This window comes from Anas acuta, chromosome 8 (assembly GCF_963932015.1).
Source record: "Anas acuta chromosome 8, bAnaAcu1.1, whole genome shotgun sequence".
Lineage (NCBI taxonomy): Eukaryota > Metazoa > Chordata > Aves > Anseriformes > Anatidae > Anas > Anas acuta.
In genome coordinates this window covers 17,241,991-17,263,533 of record NC_088986.1, presented here as the reverse complement: position 1 = coordinate 17,263,533, position 21,543 = coordinate 17,241,991, and the positions used below count along the sequence as shown (strand labels likewise).

Genomic DNA, 21,543 nt, shown 5'->3' with positions numbered 1-21,543 from the left:
GTTGGAAAAGACCTCTAAGATCCTCTAGTCCAACCTTTAACCTAGTACTGGCAAGTCCACCACTAAACCATGTTACTAAGATCTACATCTACACACTTCTTGAAGAGAGTCTCTGGTTTTCCATCCAAGACAAAACTATTTGAAATCAAGGAAGTTCATTGTGGTGTCTCCTAAAAGCAAGGAACAAAGTTGTTTACACCCCTTAAGAAAGATGAACAGAGACTTGATAGAAAACCAGCATTTAAAATGTAAGGACACAGTTATTAACACTATTCTCCCATACTGTGTCTAAATTTCTGATAATCTTTGCTCCTGAGTAAAGAATTCATCCATGATTATCCTGTTTTGCCTAAGAATAAATAAGGAAAGGAGAAGAACTGCACTTCTCAGAGTAGCTGTTATCAGACAGACAGATGGCAAACGATGTGCCAGAATTTACAGGAAACAGTCCAACACAGACAATTAATTCCAACTCAGCCTCTACACCCCAAACACCATTAAAAATGTCACTGTTAAGGATTCTAAGAGCCAAGACGCCAACAAAACATGTTCTACACAAGGATTTCTGCAACCATAATGAATTGCTGAAAATCCTTCCAAAATGTAGCAGGGAAAACTTACGGAACAGTAAATTGGTATACATAATAATATGGGAGAACATGAGTGACCTTTAATTGCAAGACCTATCTATCTATATTTTAAATATATATAGATATTAAGTGAGGTTTCACTAAATTTTATTCAGCCTAACAAAACATTCTGTTCATTCATAAAAGCTATTTGTATTTTTAAAGGAAGACATCTTAAATGTCATGGACCTGACCTTGGTAATGTGCCTCACTAAGGCATGTCACTGAGCTATACTAGTATGTGTCAAAAAAGAAAAGCTCCATGATGCTAGATTTAAAGCTATATTGTTGAGTTTCTTACCTGAAAGCAGTATTTGTTGTTACTTCTAGGACTTAAGTATTTTTTCTTAATTTTCTCCATTTTTAATACAGCAATCCAAGCCACATATTTTGCTGTCACCAAATGAAATATTTTTTACATGTCAGGTGGTCTTTGTGACTAAGCTGTGGAGGAAGCAGAGTTTAATGTTTATGGCAATAAGCCTTCCTGGTACCACAAATTTACAAATTCAGCTTCCACAAGCATAACTTTAGTCTTTTTTTTTTTTTTTTTTTTTTCTCTTGAAATACAGTGTTATTAAAGACATGCTGTTAGAGAAGAGTTCTCAACATCTTAATATTACTGTTACAGCATAGGACAGCTGTCAAAGTAGGAGCTCTAGGACCCTAATGAACATCACTGCTGCTCTGATGTTTGCACGTGTGCTAACTAGTTCTTCTGCTTTAGCTCCCAGGAACTTAATTGTCTGGTATCAACTTGATCCCACCAGCCCCTTTCAATAAAGTGTTCTTCTTTATGGATCAAGCAACCTCACTTACAAAACAAAAAATTGCAGTCACAGCTTTCTGCATTCTACTCATTGACATGCTTCAAGAACTATGCAATACTGCCTACTTGCCTCTTCTGTTCCACCAAGCATATTTTTCCCTTCCAGAGACCTCATCTATACAGAGTGATCTCCTGATGTTCAGTGCTTGCCAGTGGCCAATTTCTGACTACCAGGTTTTAACGTGTATCATCCACAGTTCACTAACATGTGGAATGGTGCAGCTGCTATCTTAGCCTGGTCATTTAAACTATTATAATATTTATGTAAAGGTGCTCAAGATTTCAAGATACACTTTTGGCTAAGCCAATGGACAGTCTAGGTGAAACTCAAGCAGAAAATGCACTCATACATGTGATATTAAATCTACTGTATTGTTATATATGAAAGAACAAACAAAGCAAGAGAGTGATACCTGAGTATTTCTGAGAGGTCTTGCTTTCTTGAGCAAAAGTGACAGCTAAGGAGAGCACCCTTGTATCTCACTTTCACTGCTCTCTCTTAAAGGAAGAGTGATAATTGTGTCTAACAATTAGCGTAAGTTTCATAGAGACAGATACCAGAGTGTTTAGCAAATTTAAATAATCTTATTTGCATGTTACAGAAGGCTTTTCCATCATCACAGGAAACAGTTACATATTAGCTGTAACAATGGTGTTTTAATAATGTATACAGATTTCATGTAAATCACAAAGCAAGAAGCACCTTTCTGGGGTTGTGAGTTTGGGTGATCATAATGCAACTGGTCCCAAGAAGACAATGGCCGAGATCAGAGTCTAGCCAGTCTCAAAAAGCACAAACATATTCCTTTGCCACAAGCATCTATGTGAAAAGAACTGGAAATACCCACCTGTTAACTGTGCTGTGAAGAAGGTGCTATGCTTGCTCTTTGACATCACTAAGAGTAGCTGATAATGAAAATTAATGGTGATTCATAAAGACGTATCCTTTCCTAAGAATACTGTAACATCAGCTTGAGCAATACCGAGATTTACTTAATTAAGGAACATCCCCAGAACTGTTTCATTTGATCATAGTACTTGTGCCTTGTCTTCACCTCCCTCTCCCTCCCAGCTTTACCACAACTGCTTTTGATTAGCATGTCCTTAATAAGAAGCTTCATTCAAAAAGAAAGCAAAGAGTGGGAAGGTAGGCACTGAGGTGTGGCTAGTAATTTAAATATTGAAAGGAGCAGGGAGTGGAAATATATCAGAGAGAGGTGAGAAGCCAAGACAGCACTGTTTGCTGCAGGCAGCGTGAGTATCTGGAAAGAGGGCGCAGCACGGGTGCTGCGTTACCACACACATTGCCAGAGAGTGGTTAGATGTGTACGCCTGAGCACTGTACCTGTGGCTTAAGGCCTCTGGTTCACCTCTCATTAGACAATTACTTTCAGCAGACTGAAGCACTTTCTTCTTGTAACCTCATAACCATCCAACTCCAGTGTTCCAAAATATGCTTTTCTATTGAGACTCTTGGAGAGTATTAGGTAAATGGGAAAGTATTATCATATATGTCTTATATATTTGACAGCTTAGATTCTGAAGCTGCATCTAACATAACCTCCTATAAATTCCCTAGTTTCTGACCAATGTGGCCTCAGAATCACAAGAAAGTACAGAGGAAATAGTGTGGGGAAGCATATCCCTGCCTTCCGGGTGACCTTGATGCTTTAAATTAGGAAATAAGCAAGGAACCTCAGACTTCATCCAACTACATGTTTTATGTATTATGATATTGCAGTAGCACTCAGGGCTCAGCCATGAATCAGAAAGCCATTACACTATCTCCCATGCAAACACATAATAAACAGACAAGACTTCAAACACCCCTCATTTATCAGCAGTTATGTTTGAAAACTCCTTTGTCTAGGAAGATATGATTTATCTTGAAAAGCGGGGCCATATTTCACATTCGGATGGGAAGACGCCTTTATCCGAGCAGCTCACAGAGGCTGAGGCCAGAGCAGGCTGCCACACCGGGCAGGCTGCCACAGGGAGCCCCGCGCCAGCTGCCCTCGTGTTATGCCCGTCCACCCATCTGGCTGCCTTCAGCTACAGGCCCAGGTGAAGGGCGGCCACCACAGCTGAGGAGGAAAGGTGTGAGAAACAAACCCATCGAGCTGGGCGCGCTTGAGCTAAGAGCTACCAGTAAGGGCGCGAGGCGCAAAGACACGGCCCTGGGCCAGCCTCTGCCTTCTCTCACGCCGCCTCCTTCCCTGCGGGGCCGGCGCTCTCGCAGCCCCGGGGCAAGCCTCTCGCCTCTCGCCTCTCGCCTCCCGCCTCCCGCCTCCCCTCACGGCCCCCGGCCGCCACCGGCTCCCGCTCCCCTCGGGCGGCGGCAGCACCCCCACCCTCCGGCCGGCCGCCTTGCCCTGACCCCTCGGGAGCCGGGGCAGGACGGAGGGCCACACGGCAGGAAGGAGCGCGGAGGCGGGCAGGGCGCGGCCGCCCCGTGCCTCGGCACCGCCTCCCGCCCGCCCCGCAGGAGGCGGAGGGCGCCGCGGGCTCTTCCTGCTCCGGCGGCGGGTCCTCGGCGCCGTGCCCCGCTCCGCCCGCCGCCTCCGTTCTCCCTCGCGTTCTCCCTCCGCCGCCGCCTCACTCCGCTCCCTCTTCCTGCTGGCTGGGGCTGCGTCTTCGCCTCGGCTTCCCCCGCAGCCTGGAGCCTCCCAATATGAACGGCGTCGTCTGCGCTCAGAGGCACCAGGTGGGCGGCGGCGGGGCGCGGGGGGCGGCGGGGGGCCGCGGCTCTTTGTTCCCGGCGCGGGGCATGGCGGCGGGCAGCGCCGTGGGGCCGGCAGGGCGAGTGGAGCCCTCCGCCTCCCCGCCGGGCCGGGGCGTTGTGCTTTTTGCAAGACGTTTCTCAGATCCCGAAGTTGCGCCGAGGAGAGGAGGCGCGATCCGCCCTCAGGCGGCGCTCCAAGGTCAGGCCGCCCGAGGAGAGCGCCCGGAGCCAGGCCTGGCGCGCAGCGAGTCACGGGGGCCGAGGGACGCGTGCTGCCACCCGGCACCCGCATCGCTTCTGGGGGCCAGATAACGCGGCGGCACCGCGGCTGCGGGCCCGGTGGCGCTGCTGGAGGCGGGCGATAAATCAAAGCCCCGCTGGGCGTGAGCGCTCGGGGGGAGGGGGCGAGCCGCGGCAGGGCCGCCTGCCTGCAAGCCGCGGCCTCGCAGCGCCTCTGGGGCCCTTCAGGGCGGAGAGCGCCCCGGCCTCGGCAGGTTCGGGGCTGCGCCCCAGGCTCCCAGCAACACAAAAAGCAAATTGGATGCGGTTCCGTGAAGGGTGAAAAAATGTTGACAAAGTGAGAGGCGAGGCAGCCGAGTTACTCACGAAGGAGGAAGGATAGCAAGGCCGAGTGGTGACAGACTAGTGGAAATTCAGTATCACATCACTCTCTCCTTATCCGTCACAGTTTGTGAAGGGGAAATCCTTTTTTTCAGTAATGGGTGTGTAGACATCACATTTATTCTTTTCCGTCAGGGATCTACAAAGTAAGGAGCTAAGCAGGATGTCCTGCTGCCATGGTGAGGTTGGTTTAATTTTAGAAGGTGGATTTTGTCATCACAAACCCAGCTCCTGGAGCACAGGATGCAACAGTCAGCAAATACATGCCAACTAGGAAATGGTACTTTAGCTACTGTAAATAGGTACTTTTTTTTTTTTCCTCAGTTTGAGTTTTTAAGGAGTGGGGAGTGTTAAAGGCAAAAACTGCCCAGCTGGGAGGGATGCGACAACAAACAAACCCAAACAGTTTGCTGGTTGTGTGATAAACATTTGAAGAACTGTAGGAAGTGTGCTAGCAGAAATCCATGGGGGTGAGAGGTGGGAGAGGTTCAGGTTTTAACAGACTACGTATGAGGCAGAAAGTAGACAAAGACAATGAGAACAACAACAAAAAAGTTTTAACAAGGAGGAAAAGGAGAAGAGGAAGTGCAGAAATGGTATGGAAAAAGGAACTTCAGACAGTGAAAGAGAGCGTGTCAGAAGCGTGGCAGAAAAGCACTGGAAATGAGCCCTAACTGGGCAGCTGAGTGTGTTGCAGCTGAGGATGTTGCAGCTGAGTTGTAGTGGAAGGAGCAGTAACATTCTAGCAGAAAACCTGCTTCTTGTAAATTTCTCTAAGTCTTCAAGCACGTTTGTGTGTACAGAGCTCTGTAGCCTTGCTCTCTATAATACAGTACAAGTATTGCATTTTCTTGGACTACGTGTAAAAGGTGTTGGAAAATGTCCATAGTACTTTCTCCTTTCCCTGCAGTCCTTAACTGGTGATAGCAAATGCTCTATCCCTTTCTCCTCACTGTGGGGACATGGGGCATGGTGTGGGTTGATTTGCAGCCAAACACATCAATGTCATTTACAGGTCACAGTTACGGACCAGACTAAATCTGTAGTGGAAAATAACCAAAAAGTAAATACGCAAACCAAATTTGATACATAATCTATGAGTCTTTACTTGTATTAAATCACTGGTGTAAAGAAGTTGAGTCTGTTCAGTGGTGTAAATTACATTGGCATATGTCTTAGCCCATAGTATTAAACCCAGATGTGAAAATATATTATGATATGGGTAAGGGACTGTAAGTACTCATAGGTCTGACCTGTGTTTCTTCTGAAGTAGGCTGTGAAAAGCAGGAAAGCCCTCAGCAAGCAGAAAACATTTAGGAACACCAACTGTGGTGTTAAATTCCATTTATGTTCCACTGCATCAACAAGTGTCAATCAAGTGTCAATCATTCTATCAACAGGCATCAACTTGTAATCAAAAGTTTTAAAAGTGTCTCCCAAACTAAAACATTAACTGAAAAATCAATGGTTTACTGTTGAGTTGAAGAGGTAATACCTTAATATGGCGAAAAATCTTGTGCAAAATTGGCATAAAGCATCAACTTAAATTTTTTACTGAAGTACTGCACATGGAAGTACCACCGGACTTAGACCTAAGTTCTCAGCTGGGAGGAAAAATAAATAGCACGTGTGGTGTTTGGCCATGGGCAGCCTTAGTGCTGGGACCTGCCGGCCTGGTACCTCACCCAAGGCTGCAGCACGTGCTGTCCCCAGAAGTGGCTCTGTAGAGGACAGTCCTAGATCATGGCAATGGGTTTAAGACTTCAGAGAAATTCAACAGTAATCTTAATGCAGGTTTTTTTTAATGGCTTTTTAAAATGTTTTTGATGTTGGAATGTTTTCTGTGTGAGGGGATTGTAAGTACTAAACACAACCAACAAAGTAAAATGTCTTAATTATGACATTTAATTGCTCTTCTAACTGCCTGACCTGATCATATTTCAGTACTGTTTGCATTGCAAGATAGGTGTAAGAGGAGAGTGCAGTGAAAGATGAGAAGACATCATTACTTAAATGAGTCTTTTGAAAATGCACCTTAAAGTGTATATGCAGTGAAATGACAAGATGAGTTTAAGAGGAGAAAATATCTCTTCTGGGAGTCAGCTTCGTGCAGTGAACTTATAGTGGAAAATTTTAACTGAGCTGTGAATCTTCCACAAGAAGATGTACCACTGGAAATGGAGATCTCAGCCTGTGTATAGGGGTAAGTGTTCAGGCACCGCAGTTACGGGAACCCAGTGAAGTTTCAGTCGAGTGAGAAGCAGGCACCAGAGTTGTGGCATTCCTCTGCCCAGCTGCAGCAGCATGGCGGGAGTGCTTAGTAGCCTCGAGCTGGCTCCTGGCTGCGGGGTGATGCCTCCAGGCTCAGCACCAGTCAAAATCCTTAAGGCAAAAACTACAATGCAAACCCTGATCACTCGCTTCTTGCTTTGGATTAAAACTGTATGCAGGAAATACGCCTTCTCTCAAGAAACAATTTTCTCAAATGGAGATACCCAGTTCCTGCTCGGGAGTGCTGGTTCTGTGGCTTTAAAGTCTTTAAATGATTCCATTTTGATGGAGCTTGAAAAGTAATTTCAGAGGTATCAGACCTCATGCTTTACCTAGCTTACAGTGATCTGTGACTGTCACACTTGATTTTTAAAAAAAAAAAAACAACCAAAAATCCCGGAGAATTAAAAATAGTAATAATAATAAAAAAAAATTGTGATAGTTCTGGTGACAGTTCTTGATGGTGAGCCAGAGGGGAATATAAGCAAAAATCAGAAAAACTGGTATTTAAAGGGTTATGTAAATTTCAAAGTGACCACAGAAAGGAATTTGTTTGCAGTACCTTTTTATAGCCTTTAAAGTAGAAAATGCTGTCACTCTTGGCTTTTTGTTGATTTTTAACTGATGAAAACAGTTGTTCTACCATTGGTGTACCAAAACAGAAAGTGTGCAGAATGCAAATAACACAAGCATATTCATTAATGCTGCCTTTGAATACTAATACTAGCCATGGTTTGCATACAACAGTACTAAAACTTAGTGGCAGTAGTTAAGATGTTCAGATTCTTAGAAAACATTAGAAAATACTGCTAGGTGCATAAATGCAGAGTCTTGCATTCATGTGTGAAGGAACACTTTAAAGGACAGATCTTTTGTTTAAGTCCAGAGTTATTTTGGATGCCCTTTATAGGTCTTGAAGGTTGTAAGTGAGCACACAGGACAAAGTTGAAACGCTGCCCATGAAATTAAGTTGTTCTGTTAGAACAGAACATGGCAGGACATGCCTGGAGATGCAGACAGAATGGGGATGGTTCTGGCATTTAACTGAAAGTATTTGAATAGTTGTCGTGTAACTTGAAATCTACCCAAAGCCTTGACACTGGTAATTAGCAGCAGTTCTAGTGAATATTGAACAGGGGAGTACATAATGCCATGTGCAAGCAGGCTGGAAGCCTGTTTGTCTGGATATGGGAGCAATGTACATTTAATTTGCTTTGGTAATTGTGGACCTCAGAGCAGGTGAGCAGTGCCTGGGTGGTGGTCCCTGGGAGGGAAAAGGCAGGTCTAAAACCTGAAATTGCAAACTCTGAGGTCTTCTGGGTGTAACTCTTGTACATTTGAAAATAGTCTTGATGAAGCACAACTTCTACTGCTTTCTTACAACTTCTTTTGGAACTAGTTCACTGCCATACTTGTGTTGAAATAGCATCTTTGCATCTTTGAACAAGAGAATATTTCAAATGAGATGAATCTCCGCGGGCAGTGTGGACACCAGGTTGTTTTTAAGAAGTGAAACTTCTTGTTTGCTTTAGAAACTGGAGGTGTCTTCCCTGCAGCACCAATAAGGCAAGAAGCCTTCATTTTCTGTTGTTTGCTTTGTGTTCATGCCTTTGCTAGTGGCCAAATGTAGTTAACGCTAACTCTGGCTACCTGGCTGTCTGCTGGCTGCCACGGCCTGTCCTCAGGGTTGTGGGAAGCTGACAGGGATGGGTGGAAGCAGTTTTTTTCCCTGGGGAGCTGCTGTGCTGTGGGTTAATGCCCCCTGCTGCCTGGGAGGATCGGTCCTGTGCTTGAGATGCTGCTGATCTGCTTGAAGTCCGGAGGAGGGCCAGTTCCTGACAAAATGGCCCTGGCTGTGGCTGGGCAGGAAGAGCCATGGGGCTCTTTGCCTGCTCTGTAGGTGACTTTTAAGTTTTGACAAGAAAAATGGGCTGCACCTATTTTAAGGAAACCTGATTCCCAGTGCGGCATTTAATCTGTAGCTACAAATATCGCTCGGGAACTGCAGCGGGGAACTCAAGTGGATGAAGTGATTGATGTTTTCCCGGGGCGGCAGCAGGGTCATGGAAAGTTCCAGAGTGGGTGGTTGTTGCCTGCTCCCTCCCCGCTGCTGCTCCTCCTCCCCTTCTCCCCTCCCCGCAAAGGCCGGCATAAACAGCCCCCGCACGAAGGATCCCCCCAGAGCTACCCCGGGCTGCGGTGCCAGCGTGGGGCTTGGCTGCAGCTGACGGGTCCTGCTCGGGGGTACTGAAGAGATTCATTATCCAAGAGGTTGTCGTAGAAAACGGCAATTTCCGACTCTATAGTTGTTTATTTGGAAGTACCTAAGACTGGAGACATGTCCAGTCCTTTCAGACGTGTCCTTAATTCATCTTCGGTCCATTTTAGGCGTTTAGGAGAAGAAGGATACAAGTAGACAAGTACAGGAAAAGCAAAAGGTAGGAGGCATGTGGAGTGGCTTCTTTTTCTATATATGTCTAGTAGTTTTTGTTTTGTTACTTGAGAGTTTGTCTTCTTGTGTAAGCAAGCAGCGATACCTAGATATAGGAAATGCTGAAAGTCAGGATTGGTAAGGAATTGTCTGAAAATTGGATTCAGCTGTTCTTTTTTTTTTTCTAAATACTGCTATAGCTACTATCTTGTCTCTGTGTGTGTAGGAACTGGTGTGGTGCACCTGTTGTTAGACATGAGGCTGTAGTGGTGTCAACATGGAATTTCTCAGGTTGTTTTCTCTTTGTATAGAAGACTTGTTTTTGAGGCATCAGGAACTTTTTAGGAGACTAAATTTCACCAGAAATATGTGGCAGCATTATATATTGTCCTTACTTGATAATTTCTTTATTGCAGATTATGATGCACGATTATCACAGAAGAAATTCATGTCTATAGCTCTTAAGGACTTGATTACATCATCTTCAAGCCTGATAGATTTGGAATCCATATTACAGCTGCAAAGACACATCTGTTTTTGCATTTCAACAAACATCTTCCCTATCAGAGGATACTGAAACTGAAGCGCTCTGTTTTGACACAGGGATACGACAGGAATAATTTAAGACCTCCCAGTTAAAAATTTACAGTAATATATTTGCTAGGTAAGTTAATACTGGTAGATGTGTATTCAATAATTAATAGTTTCGCTGAAATTCTGTGACTTAAAAAAACTTCCTGTTCTCTTTTTTTTTTTTTTTAGTTTAAATTGTAACAATTGAAAATCTATGCAAATAGAAACATCTGGAAGTAAGACTATTGCCAGTTTACAGTCAAATACTTTCTGTATTAAGTGAAGTTAAAACAAGTGGAATAAAGCTAAAATTATTTGTGTGGAGCTTGCTATTATTTTTGTACTTTTTTTTTTATTTCCAATTTTTGTATTTTGTTGGGGGGGGTGTTTAATCATTTAATTTTTTTTTTTAATTTCATATGGAAATATAAATTATTGCTGATAATGTTACTAGCATTCCACATATTATTTCCTCTAAAATTGTTGAGGAAATTTTGCATACATTGGCAACTCAAACTTAAAGATTTGAGAGAGAGACAAATTCAGTATGTCATCTCAGGGTCTTATTTTAGTACTCTTAGTTTGCTTTCTATTTCTTAAGAGGACTTTAGAAAAAGTGCTTAGATTTAAAGAAATAAAAATAAAAGAGTTAAATGACTTACAAAATAGCTTTCAAGTTCAAAAGATAGATAGTTTCCTGAAGTTATTTTTCTAGTCTTGGTTCAAGTTGCATGAGGTGACATGTTTGTATATGGGTAAGATGTTCAGGGGAAGTTGCTTTAGCTTCATGAGGACTTAAAATACATGGTGGTGATACAGAACATATTTCAATCTGTTTTCTCTTATAGTTCTCAGCTACTCTGAAATATTTCAGCCATTACATTCATAAAATCAAACATTTTTTCTTTTTAATTTCTATGGCTATTTGACTTCCCTTTTTACTTTAAATTCTCGGTTTTTAGTTTTCGATGCAGCTGCGCTTTAGGTCTGTGCAGAAATAAATCTGGTCAATATGACATTTTATGCAGTGAGCAGAAAATAGCAATGAATCTTCCAGGTCTGATCTTCATGGAGGGAAATAAAGTTTCTTGCCTAATCTAGTGGTTTCCAGTTTGCTCACAGAGAGCAAGCACAGGTTCAGCATCTGCTGGTACCTGCAGATGGGATGTAGAAAAGTTGAAAGGGGAAAAAAAAGTTGTGGAGCATCTCATTTTGAAAAATCATTAATCTGGGCAATCCAAAGTATTGTTGTTAACACAGTCATCAGCAGTTGTACTCTTGTAGTTTGTTTTTTTTTGAGGAGGATGTTCTTTTGAGAAATTTCTTAAGAATGTTTGCAAGTGATGTGTTAATTGTACTTCTATATGGAAGCAAAATGCTATATCTGAAAATGATACACATTCTGTTCTCAGCCAGACCAACTCCAAAATGATTCCTAATGGATATTTGATGTTTGAAGATGAAAATTTCATCGAGTCATCTGTTGCCAAACTAAATGCCTTACGTAAAAGTGGTCAGTTCTGCGATGTCCGACTCCAGGTAACTTTTTTTCCTCTCAAGTATTATGGTTGAATGTGTTTTTTCATTATGTTTTGTAGTACTATATATATATATATATATATATATATATATATATATTACTATAGTAATATATATACAGTATATATATATATATATACTATATATACACATATATATACAGTATATATATATATGTATATATATTACTATATATATATACAGTACTAGTAATATATATATATTTCTGGAAAATCCATAATTAAAAAAAAAAAAGATACTACTTTGAGAGAAGCACCATACAACACTAGTGATTTTTTTCAGGTGATGTAAGTTGAAGGCAGTATTGATTACTATTGATCAATAAATTGATTTGAATTGTGCCATTCACTTGGGAAGGTCTTTATACTGTGTTACAATATAAATATATTTTTTTTAGAAAATCTTACAACCCTGTGGATTTTCATCTGTTTTTTAAATAAAGGTGTGTGGACATGAGATGTTGGCGCACAGAGCTGTGCTGGCTTGCTGCAGTCCCTACCTGTTCGAAATCTTCAATAGTGATAGTGATTCTCATGGAATTTCCCATGTCAAATTCGATGATCTCAATCCAGATGCTGTTGAAGTTCTGTTGAACTATGCCTATACTGCTCAGTAAGTACTTTTCTGAGAAATGAGGGCAAGTTTTAATTATAAAGAATCAAAGTAACAAAGTTACGTTTCTTTCTTCAATAGGTTAAAAGCTGATAAAGAACTGGTGAAAGATGTATACTCAGCAGCAAAGAAGTTGAAGATGGAGAGAGTTAAGCAGGTACAGATCTTCCAGAGGTCTGTTCTGTTTTCTCAGTCAGACAGTGTTATGCTTTTTGGTGGTAATGAGACTAAAAAATTCTGTGGAAAAAGTGCTTAGCGGGTAAGCTTTTGCATAGTGTTAATTTGAGTGACATCAGCATGTATTGCTTCGGTTTGTGTTATCCTTGTGCTGAAGGGCTCTCTGAAGCTGTTTGTGCACATGTGTAAGTAAAATGGCTTATGAATCTTAGCTGGTTAATTACCTTACGGTTCATGGGAGCACTGATGTGCTTGGTTGTTTTGGGGGGACATAATTGGCTCTGTAAGTCTGTGGCAGTGGTATGTGAAAAAGAAGTAACACACACACTGCGGAACCTAAGTTTTGAGCTTGGTTTCCAAAATGCTTGCTCTTGCTGAAAATGGGGATACCTTTGATAAGGCAATTGGGATTTGTGTCTTCACTTAATTGCAGGTAGGCAGTTTTGAACAGATTTGCAAAGAAACGCGTATGTGTAAGTAGAAGAAAGTCCTACACATATAAAAGCTAATGTATGCATATTCTTACGGAAGGCGACATTTCATTTATAGCAGCTAGTGCGGGGAGATGACAACAGACAAACAGTCACTGTTCTGCAGTTAAAAAAAATAAAAATTGTTTCTATGTTGGGGTGGATAATTTGTACATACAAAAAGCGTGTAAATTAAGATGCAGCTTCCTTTCTTAAAAGGTTTGTGGTGACTACTTGCTCTCCAAGATGGATGTTCAGAGCTGCATCTCTTACCGAAATTTTGGAAGTTCTATGGGAGACTCACGTTTGTTGAACAAGATTGATGGCTACATTCAGGAACATCTTTTGCAGATTTCAGAACAGGAGGAATTTCTCAAACTTCCACGGTTAAAGGTTAGCCGAAGTTTGTAGACTTACTTTTGGTATGGGACAGCAGGCAACGTGAAGGGAGTTAGAAATCACCTTTACAAAAAGTAATCCAAGGAACAAATGTAAAGCTTTCCTGCTCCCAAAAGGGAAGCCATAGTATGCTGAGTTTTTAAAAAAAACAACATGAACATTCTGTTCATGTTGAAAAAAAAAACAACATGCACATTCATGCTAATGTGCAACTTGACTGTAGAGCAGTCAAGTACAGTTGAGTACAACTGCAGTTGTACTTCAATGTGCTTACTAGTTTCTACTGCACAAACCGAAAGCTCCTGCTGTCTTCTAGCTCCACTGAAAAGCAGGAGTAATGCTCACTATATCAGGTACAGTATGCTGCAAATAAAAGGGTAAAACCCAAGGAGTAAGTCATTCAGTAATTCACTTCCCTTCCTCTTCTATTTCAAGCTTGAAGTAATGCTTGAAGACAATGTTGGCCTACCTAGCAATGGCAAATTGTACACAAAGGTAATCAACTGGGTACAGCGCAGCATCTGGGAGAATGGAGACAGCCTGGAAGATCTAATGGAAGAGGTTAGTCTTTAAGAAAATGGGATTAAACATCATTGTCTTTTTTTTTAATATAAAAAAAAATCAGTATGAAGGATGATCCCTTTTTCTTTTTTTTTTTTCCACTTTTTTTAACTATGACCCTGAAGAATTTAAATTTTACTGTAGGTACCCCTAAGCTGAGAAACTGGGGGGGTGTTCAGGTGAGCTGAATGAACTGTTCAGTCTGGTCTTCCGCTTTCCTTTTTTGCTCACTATGTGCTGTATAGAAATCTCAGAAGTGGCATGTATCTTGCTTTAGAACTGGGGAGGTGGTACTGAAACTTGCTGTAGATTCTTGATGTTTTCCTTTGCAGGTTTTACTTGTAAATGCAAAGTAGGTAAAAGCTTCTAATGGTTGTTCCTCCCCATTGATTTATCTCCCCATAGGTTTATTAACAAAACTAGGATACCAAGGCTGAAGAACCAAGAAGAAACCTCAAGTGTATTGACACGTACAGAAGCAGCAGTCCTGCCCCAGTTCTCCTAAGAAAATCCGCTGTGGGCAGAGAACGATGATGATGATTTAATGGTGTTTACTTACTCCTTTACAGGATATATTATTTTAAAAGTTGTGTGTTATTAAATGGCTTTACTCATGAATAATAATATTAGATATAGCCTGGGCAGTATTTAATGGAAGAATTGGTGGGGAATCAAAATTTCTAATTGGCTGGAAAAAATGGGCTTTAGAAATAGACACCAAACATCAGAATTTTCCCAGTTTGTTACTACAGGCACAGTAGATCTTCAGAAACACTTGTATAGGCAAAAGTACATGTTGATAACTGTCATACCTTCTTGAGTGTATGTTTCCTCTTCGAATAACTAATTAATTTTAAGTTTTGATCATGTTGAAATTCAGATGCATTTCATTGAAACGGTTGCATCTGATGTTTAGACGTGGACAACAGTTTCTTCCAGAGCTTAAACTTGTGTTGTCTTCCCTCATCCCCATACCTTTCTTTTAGAGTCCACTGTTGGCTTCCCTTAACTCTTTCTGGTCAACATAAATATGTGTATTTTTCAAAGCAGAAAACTTGTTTGCGGGGATAACAAAAATGCTTGCATGAGATTGTGAATTTGTGTAATTCTGCAAATTAATGTACCTCTTGCTTGTCTAATGTTTCTGTGCTGGAAAAAACAGTAGAAGTCCTTGGAAACTGAAGATTTCTTTCAAGCTGAGAAAGTAAGGAACCTTCATCCAATGTTTGAAGATTGCCACCATGACATCTGCTTCCTTTTAGTTTTGTCATTCCGCTAGATTGAGATGAGATGACGAGAAGTATGCTGGCGACTGCCTTTTGTAATCTGCCTGTAGCTAAGTAATAATGGAGACAGTAGCCACATGGGTATTCTGTTGTTGTTTTTGCAGGTTCAAACGCTGTACTACTCAGCTGATCACAAGCTGCTTGATGGAAATCTGCTAGATGGACAGGCTGAGGTGTATGGCAGTGATGATGACCACATTCAGTTTGTGCAGGTACAACTTGCAGAGAGTCCGAGGTAACCTCAGATAGACCGGAGCAGTTCACAGCAACCTGAAGTCCTGTATACTGTAGCAGAGGAAGCAGCAGTAGTTTTAATGGTGAAATACGTGACAAGAAAGCGTATTTTTCTCAAAACTGCTGGACGCAATGATTTACACTCTCCTGTTAGTTTATCAGCAGACTGACTCAAAGTGAGCCTTTGCAACATTAAGTGCTTTAGGTTTGACTTCTGAATAAATCTTAGGCTGTTAGAAGGAGGAAATGGTAGAGAAGCAGTCAGCTGTAGCAGGTCAGTTGTAGTGTAATAGAAATGTAGACGAAATCATCTCCAAGAGACCGAAAAGAATCGTGGACTGACTGCTTGGCTTGCAGTTTTCCTGTTCATGAGAATGACTTATGCATCTGTTAAGATTTTGGCACAGAAAAAGATTCCAGACATAAGTTCTATTCTTTCAGCTGCCAGCATCCATTTCTTTTGTTCAGCTGTATTGGTAATGTGCAAGAGAGATTTAAAAAAAACAAACATCTGTATATAATTTCTGAGCCAGAGAGAGAGCTGATGCTTTGCCTGTCTTGTGGTTTTTGAGATTTTTTTATTATTTTTTTTACTTCCAGCTAAATATGGTACTGATTCTCAGCTCCTGAAAAACACGTGGCTTAGGACAATGGAGACTATTTAAGAAACAAACAAAAAAATAAACAAAGGCTAATAATAAATAATAAATGTAAACTATCAGTTGCTTTATCCAAATATAGTTTGTTTAAATTCACTGAGCTAAAAGTATGTGTATTTTAATTCATAAGTGATGTGTGCAAGTATATATTACTTGAAATTTTTTGCAAATGGTTATGTAAAATACTTCCATCTTGGAATGTGGATTTTAGAAGTGAAGAGAGATGAAAATGCAGCCAGATAATATTCTACTTGTTGTAATTCTTCTTAGCAAACCCTCACAGATTTCACCACCTTTCGATGCTATTCCTTATAGTAGTTAAAAGCTAAGAGGTGAACTTGCAAAAATTTCTTCTTCAGAAATGAGGCCAAAGAGCCCTCAACTTCTTTTTAAAATCCTTTTTGATAACTGGAATTAACAATTTCAGAAATTTGCGTCCAGCTTTTGAAAAGTCAGGCAGTCGAGAGAACACCAAAAGCCCACAGACAATGGGTCTGGAAAATTGGTCAGTAATTATAAAACTTCTGAATTACAGATGTTGTTTGCAATGTCAGTGACTGTTGAGGTAGTTCAAGAATAAAAGAATAAGCTTTTTAACTAAATGAAGATTCAGAAACAAAAATGCTATCCACAAATGAATTGGTTTTCATGCAAAACTGAGTGTAGCTGTCAAACTCTGTGTAAGGTTATCTATGAGTTAGATGGTGTATTCTGGAAATCTTATGACAGTTTCCATAGAAATCAGACTCCAGGGAACTGTGCAGGCACTGTAAATTTTGGTTCTGTGGTTATAATGTCTTCTTAACAAAACAGAATTTTAACCTCTCTTTTGGTTCTTCTGATTCAGAAAAAGCCTGCATAACCCAATGAGCTGTGTCTGAAATGTGAAATTTTGGCTTTTCTTAGTTTAGCAAAATAATGTGAACTACAGTATAAATTTAATTGAAGAAGAAAAGAGAGCAGTAATCTCCTGTTAGTGGGAAGTATCAAGGGAGTAAAATCCAAGAAATGGCTAATCGGAACACAGAGAGGAACTGAACTGAAATTAATTCATCTTCAGGGAATGAAGAGAATAGTTAATTCACTTCCGAAAAGGTTTATACAGTTAACTCAAGTTCCAGAAGCAGAGTTCAAGTGTAGCTTCTACTTTGTAAATAATTTTTTTTCCAAATAGATGAAGGTTTTTCCTTACCCTTGAAAAACCTGATAGTAATGCATATTCTTATCCAGGAATTTGGAATGATTTCTAGTCATACACCAGCAGTACAAAGGTGCAATCAGAGGATGAAATGAGTACTGAGCTAAGATGTAGGGTTTTGGCTACTGTTGTTGAGTATGCAGTGGTAGGTGGGCTATACATGATGCTCTGTGGAGGTGGTAGCTGAAGCGTTCTCTTGAATAGTTATGTGTTAGCTCAGGGAAGCAAAGGTAGAAGGAGGAGTAGTCTCTGGATAGGTTTCTGTAGCTGCCTTTTGATTTTGCAGAAGAAGCCACCACGTGAGAATGATCACAAGCAGATAAGTAGCAGCTCCTCTGGAAGTCTTTCTCCAAGTGCTACTGTTCAGAGTCCTAAACATGAATGGAAAATCATTGCTTCAGAGAAAACTTCCAGTGAGTATCTGAGGAGGCAGGGGAGTTGTCTAAAGATGCATCTGGTGTTACGTACCCACCACCTCTCACCCTCAAGGGTTCCCTTCAACATCTCTAAGCAGCACTTTTTCTTACTGATGATACACTAATTTGTGGGATGTTTCTAAAATAATTGGGGCCAAGCTGGGATCACCAGTGTTTTGATCCCATGTCCACAGGGCCATCAGAAATCCTGTGTTGTGTATAATTTGACCCAGAAAGTTCCAAGTCATTCGTATCGGTCTTCTTTCCTGTTCTCCTGACTTACAGGTAATACCTACCTGTGTCTCGCTGTTCTGGACGGCGTGCTGTGCGTGATATTCCTGCATGGCCGCAACAGCCCTCAGAGCTCTCCCACAAGCACACCACGACTGCTGAAGAGTCTGAGCTTTGAGCTTCAGCCAAACGACGTGATAGAGAAGCCCATGTCTCCCATGCAGTATGCTCGGTCTGGGTTGGGCACAGCTGAACTGAACGGCAAGCTGATCGCTGCAGGTAAGAGAATGAGTAACAGTTCTTTAAAACAGCTCCCTCAATTTGTAAGGGGTGCAATTGATCTTTGGAAGTTTGATACCATTTAAACTCTTGATTTTAGGTGGATATAACAGAGAGGAATGCTTGCGCACAGTGGAATGCTATGATCCACAGAAGGACGCTTGGACTTTCATCGCACCTATGAGAACACCGAGAGCTCGGTTCCAGATGGCAGTTTTAATGGTGTGTGGAGATCAGATAATATGTTGAGATTATGTAAACATAAGTGGGACAAATATTGGAAACCTTATATAACCATAATACAAGTTGCTTAATTGAATTTATGAGCTTACTAAAGTGGTAATGTTTTGAGTTGACCACTTGTATGTGAAAGTACTCATTTTTTCCATGTAGGGGCAGCTGTATGTTGTGGGTGGGTCAAATGGCCACTCGGATGACTTGAGCTGTGGAGAAATGTATGAGCCAGAAATAGATGATTGGACTCCTGTTCCAGAACTGAGAACCAATCGTTGCAATGCAGGTAACACATCTGCAGCTGATCAACTGTTATTTTCTTTATTAATTTATTAGCTTACTTATTATTCTTTCCTATATGAATAGGAGTATGTGCCCTGAATGGAAAACTTTACATTGTTGGTGGTTCAGATCCTTATGGCCAAAAGGGACTTAAGAACTGTGATGTGTTTGATCCTCTAACAAAATCGTGGACAAGTTGTGCTCCACTTAATGTCCGTAAGTCTGCTGTGCAATTTGGGAGGGAGGGGAAAAAGGGCAGTTGCAAAACCATGGATTTTAAACAAAAAAGCTGGATAAGTTTCAGCTGCTGTGGCAAGTTATTAGTGCACTACTTCTGTGCTGGGCTGTAACTCATGGTGTTTGGTTGCAGGGAGACATCAGTCTGCAGTGTGTGAGCTCGGTGGCTATTTGTACATAATTGGGGGAGCAGAATCGTGGAACTGCCTGAGCAGCGTGGAGCGTTACAATCCGGAGAATGATACCTGGACTTTGATTGCACCCATGAACATGGCTCGACGGGGAGCTGGGGTGGCTGTTCACGATGGTAGGCTTCCGCGGTCTTACACAGCCTCTTATGCTTAATGAATTTTTCATGTTGAACTACGGTGAAGGTAGAACACAAAGGTGTGTTCCTTTGTATTCTAATAAAGGGAGGAAACGATACAGGAAGAACTTGGTTTATGCCTTCAATTATTTAAAAACTGTAACCATAATAACAAAAAGCTCTTATTTTGGGAGCATCTCCCCCAGCCCTTTTTTCTTCTCTCACTCTCTCCTCCTTTTCTCCCCACCCCAAACATCACCCTTGCAGCTTGCAGAACTGCATCTGTTTGAATTTGGGCTTTGGAAATTATTTCAGACCAATCAGCCCTAACGATCAGAAGAGCTCAGTAGGGTAGGGCTGTAACTCCAGACCTTGAAAAAAGCAAGTTTCTGCCAGGAAACCCTTACGTTCCTTCTTTCTGGCTTGGTCTTCCAGGAAAGGAAGGCTGTGTTTGGAAGTACAGTGGGTGCTTAGCAGTGAAACACCTATTTTGTCTCTTTTTCATAGGAAAACTCTTTGTTGGTGGAGGCTTTGATGGCTCCCATGCAGTGAGCTGTGTGGAGATGTATGACCCTGCTAAAAACGAGTGGAAGATGATGGGAAATATGACTACTCCAAGAAGCAATGCTGGCATCACGACAGTGGCAAACACTATTTATGCAGTTGGGGGATTTGATGGCAACGAATTCCTGAACACAATTGAAGTCTACAATCCAGAAACAAATGAATGGAGCCCCTACACGAAAATTTACAAGTTTTAGATGAATTAAATTACCTTTTCAAACTAACAGGCTTAGTGATGTAATTGTGTTTTAGTAGAGGTACACCTGTGAATAGGGTTGGGGAGGGCATAGATGTTGCCAACAGCAACACAGAGCTTTTGCATATTGCATATTAATGTGCTGTACATATTTGTTTTGGAAAGAATATCAAGATGAAGGGTTTTTTGTGTATTTTAGAACTTTTGTTTCAGGGTGGTGTTTTTTTTTGTTTTGTTTTTTAAGACTTTGACGATAGTGCAAGAGAAACTAGATGGAGCATATCATTTCAGGAGCTTCCCCCAGTGTTTGTTTTTGTCACTTTGCACATTATATGATGTTTTCTTTTCTGTACAATGTGTTCTTGGGGCAGGAAGTGTGAGGTTTATGGGGGATCCTTTTTTCATCAGGCCTTGTTTTCTTCAGTAACTGGAACAATCTGTAACAAGAAGCCTTATTTAAATAGATATAATGGCTATTTTTTTTATTAAAAAAGCTGACATGCCTGCCAATACCTTATCTTTTATGATTGCCTTTTTATAACAGTTTTTATATACTCAACAGAGTATTTTATCTGTTGAAATGAAAACAGCAGATAAATGGACAACCTTGGAGTTTATAGAGACTGAGTGGGACTGCAATTTACCACTGTACTTGAGCTTCTGAGCTTTTGCCTCTGCTACAATATTGCAACTTAGTAGGCAACACTTTCATTAGATCCAAATGGAGTTTCTGAACATAACATAGCTGTGACTTTCTAGCATGGGAAAATTATTTTGGCTCCAAATATTTTGACAAAAACGTAGAGGGTGCTTTCTGTACAGCAGTTTTGTTACTAGGGTTGACCTAACATTTGTAAAACAAACTTAAGTGTGGGGTTTTTCTCATGTTTTTTAAACTCTTCCAAGTTGGCAATGACAATATATTCATCTGATTAGTAACTGTTTTATTTTTCTAATATTACAAACTGAAAAGGTGATAGAACACCGATAACTTGACTTCATATGTACTCATAGTGCTATGTTTTAGTTCACTTTCTCTACTCATATGGATAAAATGTTGGTTTGGATGACTTGGTGTCTAATGTGTAGTGCTGCACATCTAAACTCCTGGTGCCAAAACTAGCACTTAACTGCTTGCTGCTGATGCAAACACATTAAAGGTACCTTTTGGGAAATCCTTGCACCACCCGCTTCCTGTGCTGTGTCTTGGTGTTCATTTCTTTAATGAGACAGTTTACAAAAAACTTACACCAGTGAAATGGGAGTTTCAGATGCATATAGGCTTCAGGCAAGCAATATAGGATATTTAACTGAATGGCTGCAGCTCAGCCTTTGGGGGGTGAAAGGCTGTGTACTCCACTTGCCTGTGGTTGGAGATCCCTGAGCTCCTGGGTGCAGACACCAAAGCCTGGCTCACCACATCCAGCTGCTGCCCCTGGTTTTGAGAAAGTGTTGCTCCTACTAGGGGCCATGTGACTTGAAGTAGGGTGGTACTGAAGGTGATATGAGAAACTGGTCCTGTGTCTGAAACATTTAAAAGAAACTTCATTTAGGTGTGTTCCTAA

At 41.2% G+C, this 21,543-nt stretch overlaps 1 protein-coding gene across 3 annotated transcripts; it reads left to right on the top strand.

Annotated features, from left to right (window-relative positions):
* The first annotated feature begins 3,996 nt into the window (after window positions 1-3,996).
* IVNS1ABP (influenza virus NS1A binding protein) lies at window positions 3,997-21,161 on the top strand. Of its 3 annotated transcripts, none has more exons than XM_068691258.1 (15): window positions 3,997-4,162; window positions 9,920-10,167; window positions 11,493-11,615; window positions 12,079-12,248; window positions 12,330-12,405; window positions 13,115-13,288; window positions 13,730-13,855; window positions 15,246-15,353; window positions 17,519-17,645; window positions 17,934-18,158; window positions 18,259-18,380; window positions 18,552-18,678; window positions 18,759-18,890; window positions 19,045-19,218; window positions 19,726-21,161. In XM_068691258.1, exons 3-15 carry the CDS (start codon window positions 11,505-11,507, stop codon window positions 19,977-19,979), a joined length of 1,926 nt encoding a protein of 641 aa, XP_068547359.1. In that variant the 5' UTR covers window positions 3,997-4,162; window positions 9,920-10,167; window positions 11,493-11,504; the 3' UTR covers window positions 19,980-21,161. The 3 variants fall into 3 exon arrangements, with proteins under 3 accessions (XP_068547359.1, XP_068547357.1, XP_068547358.1); XM_068691256.1 differs by having other exon boundaries at window positions 11,489-11,615; XM_068691257.1 differs by lacking the exon at window positions 3,997-4,162 and adding an exon at window positions 9,243-9,510 and having other exon boundaries at window positions 11,489-11,615.
* Window positions 21,162-21,543: the final 382 nt, after the last annotated feature.